The 14332-nt window shown below is 37.8% G+C and overlaps 1 protein-coding gene across 3 annotated transcripts in view; it reads right to left on the reverse strand.

The window, feature by feature from the left end:
- Positions 1-14332, reverse strand: part of DNM3 (dynamin 3) — a gene marked incomplete at both ends in the record, with an annotated part of 179496 nt that overhangs the window by 115061 nt on the left and 50103 nt on the right. For all 3 annotated transcript variants that reach the window (XM_080622830.1, XM_080622829.1, XM_080622828.1), the window contains one exon: positions 7662-7775. In XM_080622830.1, the coding sequence (XP_080478956.1) occupies positions 7662-7775 (114 nt within the window). The remainder of the gene's footprint in view (positions 1-7661; positions 7776-14332) is intronic.

A 14332-nucleotide genomic window follows, 5' to 3' on the forward strand; every position in this document is an offset into this window, starting at 1 on the left:
GAGAGAGTTCTGCAAAACCAGGACAATAGCAGTGCTTAAACCTGTTATATGAACTAAATGATACAGTTCATATTACCATAAAAGCACAAAATCAAGTAAAGCAAATTAAAGACATTATGAGCATTTAAATAGCTGTTTCAATGTGATTGACTTTCTTTCATCTTTAAGAAGTGTAAACTTTTTTAGTACACTCAAAATTAAATAGTGAAGAGGAATAAAGTATTTCAAACCTTTTCTATTTATTCCTTTAATTATTTAAAAAAAAAAAAAAAAAAAAAAAAGGAAAAAAGCAAAGAGGGGTGAGGGAAAGTCACTAACTTTACAGAAATAAATATAGATCAAATAAGCATCCAACAAATGTGAAAAACCCCTAGTTATTAAAAAACCCCAAACATGTAATTTGACATTTTTCTGCCTTGTCATTAAGTTGCATGTTGTCTTCTGTATTACTGTTACCAGTGCTACTTAACGCATCTGTATTTTCAGAAGACTAAAAGACATTGCTGTCCTCTCCACGCTCCTTCCCCCCCTTCCTGTACTAGCACTGTGTATCCACAGACATTTCTGCAGACCACCCAAGAATCATTCTTATATAGAAAATATAACCACAATAGCAAAATACTTGCATCAGATTTCCAAACTTCTAAGTAGAATGTTAAATTATTATATTCTTTTAATCAAAATCTGTAGAGCAAATTAAAAAATAGAAAACCCTAAATCGTAGTGCATTGGGGTTTTCTAAATAATAAATTTTAATCAAGAGCATAACTTTAATTGTACAAGGCTTTGCTTTCTCTACTGTACTTTATTTAAATAAAAAAAAAAAAAAAACACCAAAAAACAACCCAACCTAATTGACATAATATTACGGGTACAAAACAACAGGAAATGCCACAGTTAATAATGAAACTTTCCTGAATAATGCTACTGTACTTCTGTACTGCATTTTACGCTGCATTGCAAAACAGTGTCTAAAAATAACAACCTGCCCTTATATAAAAGGTCCTGATCACAGTTGGAGAGAATACAATTCTCAACTCAATTGCCAAGCTACCAATATTTAAAGTCAGATCGTTTACATAAGTTTCTGTAAAAATAATATTTGCAATCATGTGATTATTTCTTTTGTTATGAGTATTCTAAAATATTCTCGAGTCCTGTACTGATTCAATGAATCAACCAGATACAGCACACAAAATTGTTAAGCCCTTTTAGCACATCAGCTACAGTTTCAAAGAATATCAGCTTTTAAGTAAGAATCAAGTGGAGATATCTAGGCATAACCAGTACCCAACGAATTAACCCAAGGCAAAATAAATTTGACTTAGTTCAAGATGTAAATTTCGTTCCTGATTCTTCGATGAATTCTTCTTGTGTGCAGTTACTAGAAAGACGGCATAATCTTTCCACTCACAACTTTTACTACCACTACAACTTTCCTGATGGTTTTTTATAGAAAACCTATTAATTAAAAAGCATGGTTTTGTTCTTCCAATCCTTTTATTGTATAGGTTATTAATTAATTTTACTGCAAGAATCTTTGCTATTTCAAGAAGGATCCACAACACAAAACTAAGACCTTTCTCTCAGATTAAAGATCTTCCATTTCTTTAACAACTAAATACAGCAGCTAAATTTGATGAAATCTATAAATCAAGTGGTGGTTTATATTTATCTTTAAAGTACTTCTAATTTGCCACTTTTGTTTTTCTTTAAAATGGCCAAGCGAGTAGGAAGGCATACCAACTTCAAATTTGCTGATACAGTACAATACATTGAAATTTTACTTGGAGCTACAAAAATCTAAGTAAGCATAAAGTCAAAGTAAGACTATTTAATGTCTTTGAATTAATTGTACATATCTGAATTAGCTAGTCATGTTTTGTGCTTGATTAATTTTTTTTTTAAGATACATTATTCCACCTTGTTAAGTTTAAGAAAAATTTTATTCATATAATGCACAGCCTGAAATGGAACACTTCAACTTGCATATTAGGTAAAATACATCTTCTTTTGGCAAAATAATTATTAGAGCTAGAACACCTGAATAATTGAATACTAATTTATTATTAGCCTAATTTAAAACCTCAACACTACCCTAACCTTTAGCCTTTTGGTAAATTCATCCCTTTTATAATCAGTTTTCAGGCTGGAAATGTTCTCCTGCTATGTATGGGATATGTTTGAGAAGGGTTTGAAAGCATAAGCTTCTTGCTTACCTATGGTGGCACTAGCGAGCAACAGCGATTTAAGAACAGTCACTGTATTTTATACGCAGGAAAGTTCGGCAAAGTAGCACACTTTGTGATGTGAAATGATGCTATTTGTATGCTTTTGATCTATAGCATAGTCTATGTTTAACTGAACATACTGAAGTTCTACAAAGTTATTTTGTTTTCTTACTAAGTACAGAATTTGAGAGAAAGCTATATTTAAATAATATGCAAAGCAAAATAACAAAGAAATATCATACGTGTATAGCTCTCACATATTAGTAAAATTGATATAAAATGCAACCAGTTTTCTTTCCAGCACATTCCCTTTAACCGGGTTAATGTGCAAGTGGTTGCCTTCATTTATACAGAAAGATTTTTATTTTTAACATGACAGATTATTGTACTTATCTGCTCCTAGAAAATATGTACTATACAAACATATCCTTTATCTTGAACTTCAGTATTTCTGTGCTTCCAAGAAGAGTAAAAACATCTGGTTAAATTACTATGTGTGAGTACAATATGCAGGGAAAACCCTGTATCAATTGCATATGAAATAAACCATGGATTCAATCTTTTTTGATTTCCAAATGTTCAGTGTGATCAGTCTGTTGAAATCACATCTCTGATACATGTCAGCACAATGCTAACTGATGTACTGAACTTATTCTTTTCTGAATAAAATCAAGTTCTGTTCTTGTTCTACAGCTCCCAATGTTTTAAAGTTTAATTCTGTTATGTGTGCTTCCCCCCAACAAAACCCCCCAAACTGGAACGGTACAAACTGTTGCACACCAGCGGTGATGGCTCCAAGGGACTGGCTGGACGGAGTTGTCATGTGTCTGCCTGTCTACACTTGCTGTGCAGAACATCCTCTCACCTGTACAGCAGGCACAGACAGGCAGTCGCATGACAACCCAGCCTGAGGGACAGCCGCCAGTGGGAACCCGCTCTGACACACCAGAGCATCTTCACCAACCTTCAGCCAAGAGTCACTCTGGATCTCAGATGGCCGGTCAGTAACCAAGCCGCGTACTGCAACCCACCTAGAGTCAAACCAACACTGCCTATAAAATACAATAAAACCCACTGCTGAAATTTTTACTGTGCTTCCTATAGTACTCTTTTCCTAGTTGTCTCATTAACTCACTAATAGTAAGTTTTATTTATACGCAGCTTTGCAGCACCATTGTATGTTTCATCCTCCCATTTACTTCTCAGGCATAACTTGAGCAACTTGCATTATTAGATTATTACTGGTATAAAAATCACTAACATTCCTACTAGCCACAGAAGCAGAGAGCAGCTTTTTGTGTGGCAAGTTAATTCTGTAAACACATAATATGTCAGACTTTTTAGGAACTTCTCCCATTTCCACTCTCTCATTTCCTTACTTTCATATCTCCCTCCAAATCACACAGAATTTTACAATGGTGAATAGTCTGTGAAATTATAATACAAACTGCATCTGTCACTGGATGTTGACAATACTATCTTTTCCTACTGAAACAGAATGGAAATATTTTATTTGGAAATAAGATTAAGAGGATTTTTCCAAATGTAAACTTCATATTTTCAGAAGTTCTTATCCTAGAGTCCAGCTTGGCATCCTTTGCTCACCAATAATTTATCCAGTGAAATCTCTGGATGCTTTGAAATGAATAATAAAATCACAGTCTCCGACCATGCCCTGTAAAAATCCTACACCACTTCACAAATGACATCTTTTCATTTACAATAAAGAGCTTTTTTGTTCACAAGATAGGAGGGTGTTCCACATTCCCAAAGTCCATTTTATCCTAATGTAGAGTGGCTAATTCACTAACTTCCTATTTGCAGGTTGACTCTCAAATGAACCTTAGCACAAAAGCTTCCAGCGTTTTGTGCTACTTAAAAAACCAGTACAACTGAGAGTTAAAATGCTAAGGTTTTTTGTGTGTGTAGCTATGCCTTGCAATACTTTATCTAGCATTACAAGGAATATTCTATAAAAGAAATCTGTATTTGTGAGATCAATGAATGTGCTAATCTTGCAGCCTCAAAGTGGTACACAATTTTTCTTGCTTCATTTTAAGCTAGCAGAAAAGCAAAAAGTCATGGTACTAGTTGTGAAGCAAACTTACGAACATAAGCAACTGCAGAAAAGTTCAGAAACTAATCTAGAATAGTATTCACTACAACTGATGGTGCAACTGCTTTAACCACAGTATTCAAAACCAGACTTGATTATTTCAGTAATTACAAGACTAAAAATCATTCTTAGGCACTGATTCCCATCTATCAGGAATAAAATCCTGTTGTATGTTTGAGCAGCAACAAAACCATGTCAAGAAACCAGTCTTTTTTTTTGGTAATACTGATACCATACAACAAATTTTGCCAAAGTAACTTGCTTCAAAATGCATTCCACTATGGATCCATCACTTATAAAAGCTGCAGCCCAAAAAATAAAGGAAATCATTAACATCCTTCCAATGGCACTAGCAAACAACCACTTGCATTCAGATGGTGATCTTCACCTCAGAGTGAACTCCAGATTATAGAAAATGGGCTCAGTTTACGCTTGAGGAGTACACAGCCCTAGAGGTCCTAGCAAGCACTGCAGGTTTGTAAAGCACATTGTCAGAGCTCCCTGGTACACAAGCTGCTACAACATTCCTTACTCAGGGGTAGAGGCACAGGGGGAGCAAACTCTTCTCTGTGGCAAGAGAGCAAAGGTGAGACCTGACTTTCAGCATCTTCCCAGCCACAATGAACAGGCTCTTGCTGCTGTGCAAGGACTGCAGAAGTGACCAGCTCAAGTGGGAGGCACGACAGATCTGAACTTCCTACGACCTCACAGTGTGCACAGCCGAGCTGGGCCTGGGCACAGTACAGAGACATAAACATGGATATCACTTCACACATCACTGAAGGCTACGTATCTTACCAGGCTGGAAATACATCAGCACGCAGCCATTTCAATAATCATCCAAGAGCAGGATGTGACAACTACCAAACCAATCTGAAAGTGAGGAGAACATTTATGGGAAATAAAATGTAATTATAAAAACCGGAATTCAGCCAGGAGATCAAGTATTTGCTTCTTTATTTTCAAAGCTAGTAGTTCTGTTTCTGAAACAAGTCGCCTTTTGACTAACCTAATGATTGAGCAGTGGCTTTGACCTTCTTCAGAAAGCATCTAAACCAGATTTTACTAATTTTTTAAGTCCTACTGACAAAGGCTCAGTAGTAAAAAAAATTAAAAAAAAAAATCCAAAATAACTTTGTGACATCTTTCCCAGGGCAGAATAGTCAAATTATACAGCAAATCTGTATTTAAGGAGGAACTTCTTCCATCAGCAAAGTATGGAATAGTACTACACTATTATCACTAAGAAATTCCTGAGTGATCTGCCATATTGGCCTGAATGACCTACTTGCATTTTTATGACTCTTTAAACACAACTCTTTGGCAATTAAGAGACATTATTTTTAAATATGCATACGGAAATCACTGAATCAGACAGTGGCCATCTCCCTCCATGCACTATTCTGACATTCCCAGGTGACTCTCCCTAGCACACTGTCAAAACGAACTATTTATTTTTAAATTTGCATAACAGAAGACATTCTCCAATTATTTTCGGGAATTGCTATATTTCACACTAAACAAAGATCACGCTCGAAAAAAGCAACACCGAGACTACTTTAAAAATTGCCACAGCGTATTTTGGATGCACTTCCAATTGCTTGAGAAAGAACATAGCAACAGGTGTTATTCTCACCATGTCACTTCTTATAGTAACAGTTACCTGCACCTAATCTAAGACAAGAAGTTCTAGTAGCTTCAAGATAGATCATAGAAAAACAACAGCTTCAAGTTTTCAAACCCATAAATGCACTTTTGTATTTATTTTTTATTAATTTTTGTCATTGTAATAAAATACTTCAAGTTTTATTTCAGTAATCTAAGAATAAAACTTTTCCTCTTGACACTTAGCTGCTCCACTCTGACATGCACTTATTTTCCTGTCACAGTAAATACATTTGAATTCATTTAAAACTCAAATAAAAGGGCAAGGGGCAAAATCTTTGAGATTGGCCTGATATGTCTCTCTATCTTAAGGTCTACCCCAAAATGATAACCAACCCAGGTAAAAATAAACACCACTAACCAACACAGTTTTCACCATCAGCACTATTACTAAAATAGCTACCCATGTTAAGTTGGACCATTGTGCTTTAACCCCAACTGGCAACTAAGTATCAGGAAGCCACTCACTCGTTCCCCTACTCCACCCCAAGGGATGGCGAGGAGAATCGGAAAAAAGAGCAACCCCATTCTGGATTCACAGACTCAGGCAGAGCTCTGGCTTACGTACATGCATTGTGGGACCCCTCCCTAGTGGTTCTAGAAAATCCACTGCAATAAAACACTAGGTTAATTTAAACAGAATATAATTTTGTGCACAGTGCCAATCAGCAAACTGTTTTGCTGGGGTAAGCCATTGTTTTGATTATTACTTAGAATAAGGTGGAAAGATCATCTAAAATTTTTAGAGCTCATCTAAAAATTTCTTTACCTGTGTTTCTCCTCTTTTATCCAATGAACAGTTCGCCCTAGGAAAAATCACTAAATTTTTGCTAAACACATTTAATTTAAAAAAATAGGGCTATGTTTATGACCAAAAAAAAAAAAAAAAAAAAAAAAAACCAAAAAAAAACCCAAACACCAAACCCAAATCAAACCCACAAGATCTTTACTCTACATTTGATAGTGTAGCACACATAATAATCCTATTATTCCATTATAACCTTCAAAATTTAACAAGACTGGGGTTTGGATAGAGCATATCATTACCAACATTGTGGGAAAAAATCATTAAAGAAAACAGACAAACTGCATACCAACATATTCAATAAAGTGGGCAATTGATCAGCAGCAACATTTCTTACCAAGGTGTATTTTTTCAAATTTGAAAATCCATACCAACCAGCTATAGAACAAAACACACAGGCTTTTCATCCTCTTAGAATACAAGGCCAGAGAACAATTGTTGTCATTAAATCAATTGCTGTAGTTATGTTTAGAAGTAACTTTACCTAGACAATGCATGATCAACTTACAGTAGATGTGCAAGTGCAGTCCAAACAGGTATAGGACAATAACCAGAACATTCCAAAATAGGCTGCCTTCTCTCCCCATGGCAAAACCAATATGTGGAAAAAATTAAAACAAAAAAACAAACAAAAGCACCCCATATAGCACTCTGTATTTGTTATCAATATTTCAACAGAAGTCTTGGATTCATTTTCCATGAATGAAACCCAGAAAATCTAAAGGACTCAGGTAAAGCCTTAAAACATTCTTTCCATTAAAGTCTGTACAAGCTTTTATTTTAAGGTGACCTTAGAAGACTGAATATTGCCCCCTCCCAAAGAAAAAAGTTCTTCATTCCTTACCTCATCATCTTTATACCAGGACAAGCTTTCTGCAGTTAGAACAAACCAGTATTCCTTGGATCCTCCTTTCATGATGCCAATATTGTTGATGGTCAGCCAGCCTTTCCGGATGACCTGTGCAGAGGTGCAGTCAGGCACAAGTTTTAGTTCGTTACTCACTTGACATAATTCTGCAGTTGCATTCACTAAATAAAGACTTGCTAAGAACGAGTGATTTTCTCAACACAAAATACAACCAACCAAAAAAGTTAAAGTGAATACTGTGTTTGCAGTCAAAAGCTTGGATAAAAAGAGAAGCTTAAGTATTATTGTGTTCTACAGCAAGTATGTGTGCATTAAGGATAGTGTAAACTTGAAGATATTTATTTTCTGTATAATAACACACGGTAAAAGTCCTACAAGTACATATATGACTAGTCTGTTCTTGTCCAACTGTTAAGATCATTTGTAAAGTTGGATACTAGAAACAGCACCTAGATTCTGGCAAAGCGACTGGCTTCTGGGATGCACTGGGAATTTTCAGAAGGGGTTGAATCAAGTGACAAACTGGAGAGGTCTACTAAAGGTAATTTGAAATTAAGATAGAAAGTGGTAAAAAGAGGTATACGAGAGACGTTTTCCTTTCATAATTGTCCTGGTTTAGCAGTAGCAGTCATTTTTTCTCCTTTTTAGTAGCTGGTGTAGCGCTGTGGTTTTGACTTTCGGCCTGGGAGTAATACTGATAAAGCCGAAGTTTTCAGTTGCTGGTCAGAATGTTTACCCTGACCAAGGACTTTGTGAGTCTCATGTTCTCCAGGGAGGAGGGGAAGCTGAGAGGAAGCAGAGACAGGACACCTGACCCAAACTAGCCAAAGAGGTATTCCATACCACAGCACATCATGCCCAGGATGTAGAACTGAGAGTCCCCAGAAGGGCTGGATCGCTGCGGGGTGGGGGTCAAGGTATCAGTCGGTGAGGTGCTGTATTCTCTTCCCTTATTATTTCCTTTATCATTATTATTATTGGTGGTAGCAGTAGTGATTTGTGTTATACCTTAGTTATTAAACTGTTCTTATCTCAACCCGTGGGAGTTGCATTCTTTCTCTTCTCCTCCCCGTCCCTCCAGGAGCGGAGGGAATAAAGGTGGGGGGAGAAGTAGACTGCGTGGTTCTAATTTATGGCCTGGGCTTAAACCACAACAATAATGTAGAAGAGGAAAAGAAGAAAAAAAAATCTAAAATTAAGGTGGCAATAAAAATCAGGGAGGAAATGGGTAAAGAAGAATCTTTTAAAATAGATGCAAGTCAAAGATGAAAAAACAGATTAAACAGCATACCTATACATACTAAGGCCTGGAGGCTACATCGTACAAAGAGAAAGAGGAACAAAAGAGAACTTTAGAGTAATGAGACAACTCCAGAGGTGAAGAAGAGAAAATGGTCATGAAAACTGGTCTATGGATCACACAGAAGCTTTCAATTTTATTGGAACGTTTATTGTTTTCCAATATAATTATGAGAAAGCAAGCTTTCTTTCCTATCATACTTTGAGCAAGACAACAGAATGCTCCCAAACACACAGATGCAGGGAACCTCACCCATCCTGTTTCTCCCCACAGCTACGTACTTTACTTGCCTATGAAGCATTCAGATGGAACGAAGTGGTCAAAGAAGCCCTTCAGAACTCCCTCAACAAGTCCCACAAGCATGAACTTGTGTGATCAAACATGAATTTCCTCTTGCTTTTAGGAAATATGCAAGACTATGACCTTCCTCTCTTAAGATTTTACAAGTCTAGTTACTCCAGTATCAACAAACAACCAGAGAAAAAACATTGCTCAATATCCATTCCTTGTCATCTATAAGAGCTTCAGAATCACGACTCACTGCCATTCAGCATGCGCATTCATGTGAGCTTCCCAAAAATTAAAACTAGCTTTGGTATTGCACAGAGCAAGGGACTAAGTTATACCTGACAACTAAACCAAAGAAAGACATGAAGAGCTGCAACTGAAAAGCTGATAAAAGTATTGGCAATGCACATAATCCAAGAGCACCAATTTAATTTCAAATAAGATGATCATATTTTCCCCATTCACTACTAACCAGGCCAGCAATGTAAGAAAACCACTGAAGATCCAAAAACAGTCTACAGGTTCTCTGCCCGTAAGAAAATCGCTAAGAAAGCATTGATTGGGTTCTGAAGAGTCAGTAAGCTATGAAAGAACTGGATACTCGAAGATATAGTACATGCAGAGTGAATGCAATAGCCTATACCACAAATGTTTCTGCAGAAGTTTGTCATTATTTCCAATATTCACGTTCGTTGCGGGGGAAGAAGAGGGAAGTGGAGAGAGAACATTATTGAGTACACATAGACATGGAATGCTTGTTTGAGTGCAAGTTGAGGGAAACATACTGCTATGAACTTGATTACCCATCAAAACCTCATTTTATTTTACGATGTTTATTGAAGTATACTTTTAACAGGAAACAAGCAACATGCACATATAGCCAGTGCACTGGCCTTCAGGCAGCTGCCACAGAACAAGCTGTGGAACCACGCTAATGTCTTTTTTTTTTTCCTGCACCCAACTACACAAATAGAAATGTAAGAGATTTTAGAAAAAAATCGAGGAAATTGAAGTTCCACAGCCACTTAAACTTAGCTCTGCAACAAGGTGAGCTATATTTATATTTGTACAGCAAACGAAATACTTCACAGCAAATGTACAAAGGTGTTTGTTCCTGTGGTATAAAGAAACTGAAATAAGAGGCTGTACTGTGCGAGAGCATGCTGTTGAACCATGCTCTCTGCAATTGAAAATGCTGTGAATGTGAATATGCTTCCTTAAAAAGCACATCTCCACATACAGGAAGAACCAGCAGCAGAGCCAGCACACTACTGAAATTGGTTTGGACACACATCTTACAGAGGGTGAAAAAATTTGAAGACAGATATATCACAGCAGGGATGAAGAGGTGGTTTCTAGAAGCAAACCAGTAAGAAACACCTGAGTAGCATATTCTAGAACCTTGCAGGTGATGAGCACTTAAAAGGGAAGTAGCACATTTTGCTTATTCTATCCAGTGCTCTTCCTCACCATTACCACAGGTTTTATAGCATGTTAATAAGAATCAAATTTCCTCAGTTTGAAAGGAGTGCCTTTGTGGCAGAGGTCTTAGAACAGATCAAGCCACAGTTTTAAAATCCAAACTATTTTAAAATCCAAAGCCATTTAAAAAGTAATGAAACTTTTAAAACTTCTCATGTAGGATCTGCATTAGTTGCATAGCTCCAAAATACTGTCTTGCTCCAGTCAACGCATCTCCCCATAGATACATAATCATCGTTGGGTGTGGACAGAAACAAACCATCTTGCTGATACAAACATTGGTCACTGTCTTGTAAAGAAAGGAATTTGCCAGTCGTTTCCTCAAAAATTCTGTGTGCTGAGGATTAGAACCAGCTGTCATTCCCACACAACACTGCATGAAAAGCAGAGCACCAAACTATAGTTTATAGTAATATATATAAAGACAAGATATAAATAGATATATAATACATAGTGTATACAAAATACAATATATAGTGTAATTATATATTAATATATTACATAGTATATATTAATATTATTAGCTATAATAAAATATAATATATATTATATTAATATGCTATAATATATATAGATACATATTATATATAATATATAAACAAGATATAGTAACATCTTGGTTTTCACATGCAAATTTCTAGCCTGTTTATCTATACCCCCTGGAAAAACAGGGTACTATGTTCTCTAAAATATCCTGGACACTACAACAGATCTCAGTTATGAAAAAAACTTGGAAGCAGTTCCAGGGGACATGAAGAGAGAGAAGATGGACTTATTATCTTAAGCCTCCTGTTCTTTTAATTTAATTGTTCCTGTTTCCCAAGCACATTTTGTTAACTACAAAAAATTACACTTTCAGAATACTCAGTACCAGTGGGGTCAGGGGGGAGGGAGATATCAAATCAAGGTGTAAGTGCAAACAAAGTGAGATTAAGTTGCTAAGCCACTGGCCATCATATTTGAAAAATCAGGCAGTCAGGTGAAGTTCCCGACGACTGGAAAAAGGGAAATATAACCCCCATTTTCAAGAAGGGGAAAATGGATGACCCAGGAGATTACAGACCAGTCAGTCTCACCTCTGTGCCTGGCGATATGTTGGAGCAGATTCTCCTGGAAGGCATGCTAAGGCACATGAAAAACAAGGAGGTGGTTGGTGACAGCCAGCATGGCTTCACTAAGGGGAAATCCTGCCTGACCAATTTGGTGGCCTTCTATGATGGGACTACGAAGCTGATGGATAGGGGCAGAGCACTTGACGTCATCTATCTGGACTTGTGCAAAGCCTTTGACACTGTCCCACATGACATCCTTGTCTCTAAATTGGAGAGACATCAATTTGACGGGTGGACCACTCGGTGGATAAAGAACTGACTGGATGGCCGCACGCAGAGAGTTGTGGTCAATGGCTCGATGTCTGGCTGGAGACCGGTAACGAGTGGTGTCCCTCAGGGACAGGTGTTGGGACAGGTCTTGTTCAACATCTTTGTCGGTGACATGGACAGTGGGATTGAGTGCGCCCTCAGCAAGTTTGCCAATGACACCAAGCTGTGTGGTTCAGTTGGTACACTGGAGGGAAGGGATGCCATCCAGAGGGACCTCGACACGCTTGTGAGGTGTGCTGATGCCAACCTTATGAAGTTTAACCAAGCCAAGTGCAAGGTCCTACACCTGGGTCGGAGCAATCCCAGGCACGGCTACAGGTTGGGCAGAGAAGAGATTCAGAGCAGCCCTGTGGGGAAGGACTTGGGGGTGTTGGTTGATGAGCAAATGAACATGAGCCGGCAGTGTGTGCTCGCAGCCCAGAAAGCCAACCGTATCCTGGGCTGCATCAAGAGAAGCGTGACCAGCAGGTCAAAGGAGGTGATTCTGCCCCTCCACTCTGCTCTCACTTGGAGACCTCACTTGGAGTATTGTGTGCAGTTCTGGTGTCCTCAACATCAAAAGGACATGGAACTGTTGGAACAAGTCCAGAGGAGGGCCACGAGGATGATCAGGGGACTGGAGCACCTCCCATATGAAGACAGGCTGAGAAAGTTAGAGCTGTTCAGCCTGGAGGAGAGAAGGCTGCATGGAGACCTCATAGCAGCCTTCCAGTATCTGAAGGAGGCCTACAAGGATGCTGGGGAGGGACTATTCATCAGGGACTGTAGTGACAGGACAAGGGGTAACGGGTTCAAACTTAAACAGGGGAAGTTTAGATTGGATATAAGGAAGAAATTCTTTACTGTGAGGGTGGTGAGGCACTGGAATGGGTTGCCCAGGGAGGTTGTGAAGGCTCCATCCTTGGCGGTGTTCAAGGCCAGGCTGGATGAGGCCTTGGGTGACATGGTTTAGTGTGAGGTGTCCCTGCCCATGGCAAGGGGGGTTGGAACTAGATGATCTCAAGATCCTTTCCAACCCTAACTATTCTATGATTCTATGATTTTCTGGAGAACGTGAATTACAACTAAGACACCAGCCAACTTCTCCAATAACTCAAGCTAGATTTTAGAAAAAATTGACCTTCCATGGGCAATAAGCAAAGATTTTCCAAGAGACTTCTGAGATTAAAAAACTTCTGATGGGGGTGGTTGTTTTGTCAGGGTTTTTTGGGGTTTTTTGTTGGTTTGTTGGGGTTTTTTTTAAACTATTATGTTAGCTATGTTGTATAGCACTTCAGCTTGAAAAATAATCTAAGTAACTAGTGTGTTTCATTATTGTTTTCACTAGTTCATATTCTGGTAGGTCTGGATTGAAGAGATCTATTTCAATATTTTCTATCATATTTCTAAATGTCACTCTGTGCAAACCGGGTATCAGCAACACGAGTTGTGCACGTCGGAAAATGAAATATATAGGCATTGCCAGAAGCTAGTGAAGACAATATTCTGACCGGTAGCTGGTCTCCATGTACAGGATAAACAAGAGATGACACAGTTCCTTCCTTCAGGGTCCTGATACCTAATCTGGGTGTCTGAAAAAATGAAACTTAGAGGGTAGGAATGCACATGAACAAGCCAGAAGGAAGTCATATTCTGATAGTTCAGCTGCACAAGACCCAACTCGTATCTGTAGTTCCTATTCTCCACGACTTCACGTATAAACAGGAAACCAGGATTTGACACAATAAGTACATTTTATGTATTCTTGCATGAATTATTAATTCCATTCCAAATAGATATTTATAAAAGAAATACATTAGAGAATCAAATTAAAAGAAGTATTTGAAAGATGATTTCAAGAAACAAAAGAGATAAGTGAAATTGTCTGGATAGACAGAACTGTGTGAAAATCAGGAGACTAGCTACTTCCACAATACAAGCAACAGCATTTGTTGAGCTAAGGTAACTCTCTATTAAAGTTGTGTTACATAACTCCATTGAAATAATTTTGAACACACAACCCCCAGCACTACTCTGTCTTCTAATCACTGTCATAGCAATATGTGTTACCAAATAGTAAGCACATTGAGAGAATAAAAAAATGCACAAACTACGAAGCTTCCTCACAAGCTAGTGGTTCTTTGGGTTCATTTATTAAGATTCTCGCACTTTATAGGCTAAAAAGGAACAACAGATTAGAAGAGAATCCTAAGACA

Source organism: Psittacula echo (assembly GCF_963264785.1).
Source record: "Psittacula echo genome assembly, chromosome: 7".
Classification (NCBI taxonomy): Eukaryota; Metazoa; Chordata; class Aves; order Psittaciformes; family Psittacidae; genus Psittacula; species Psittacula echo.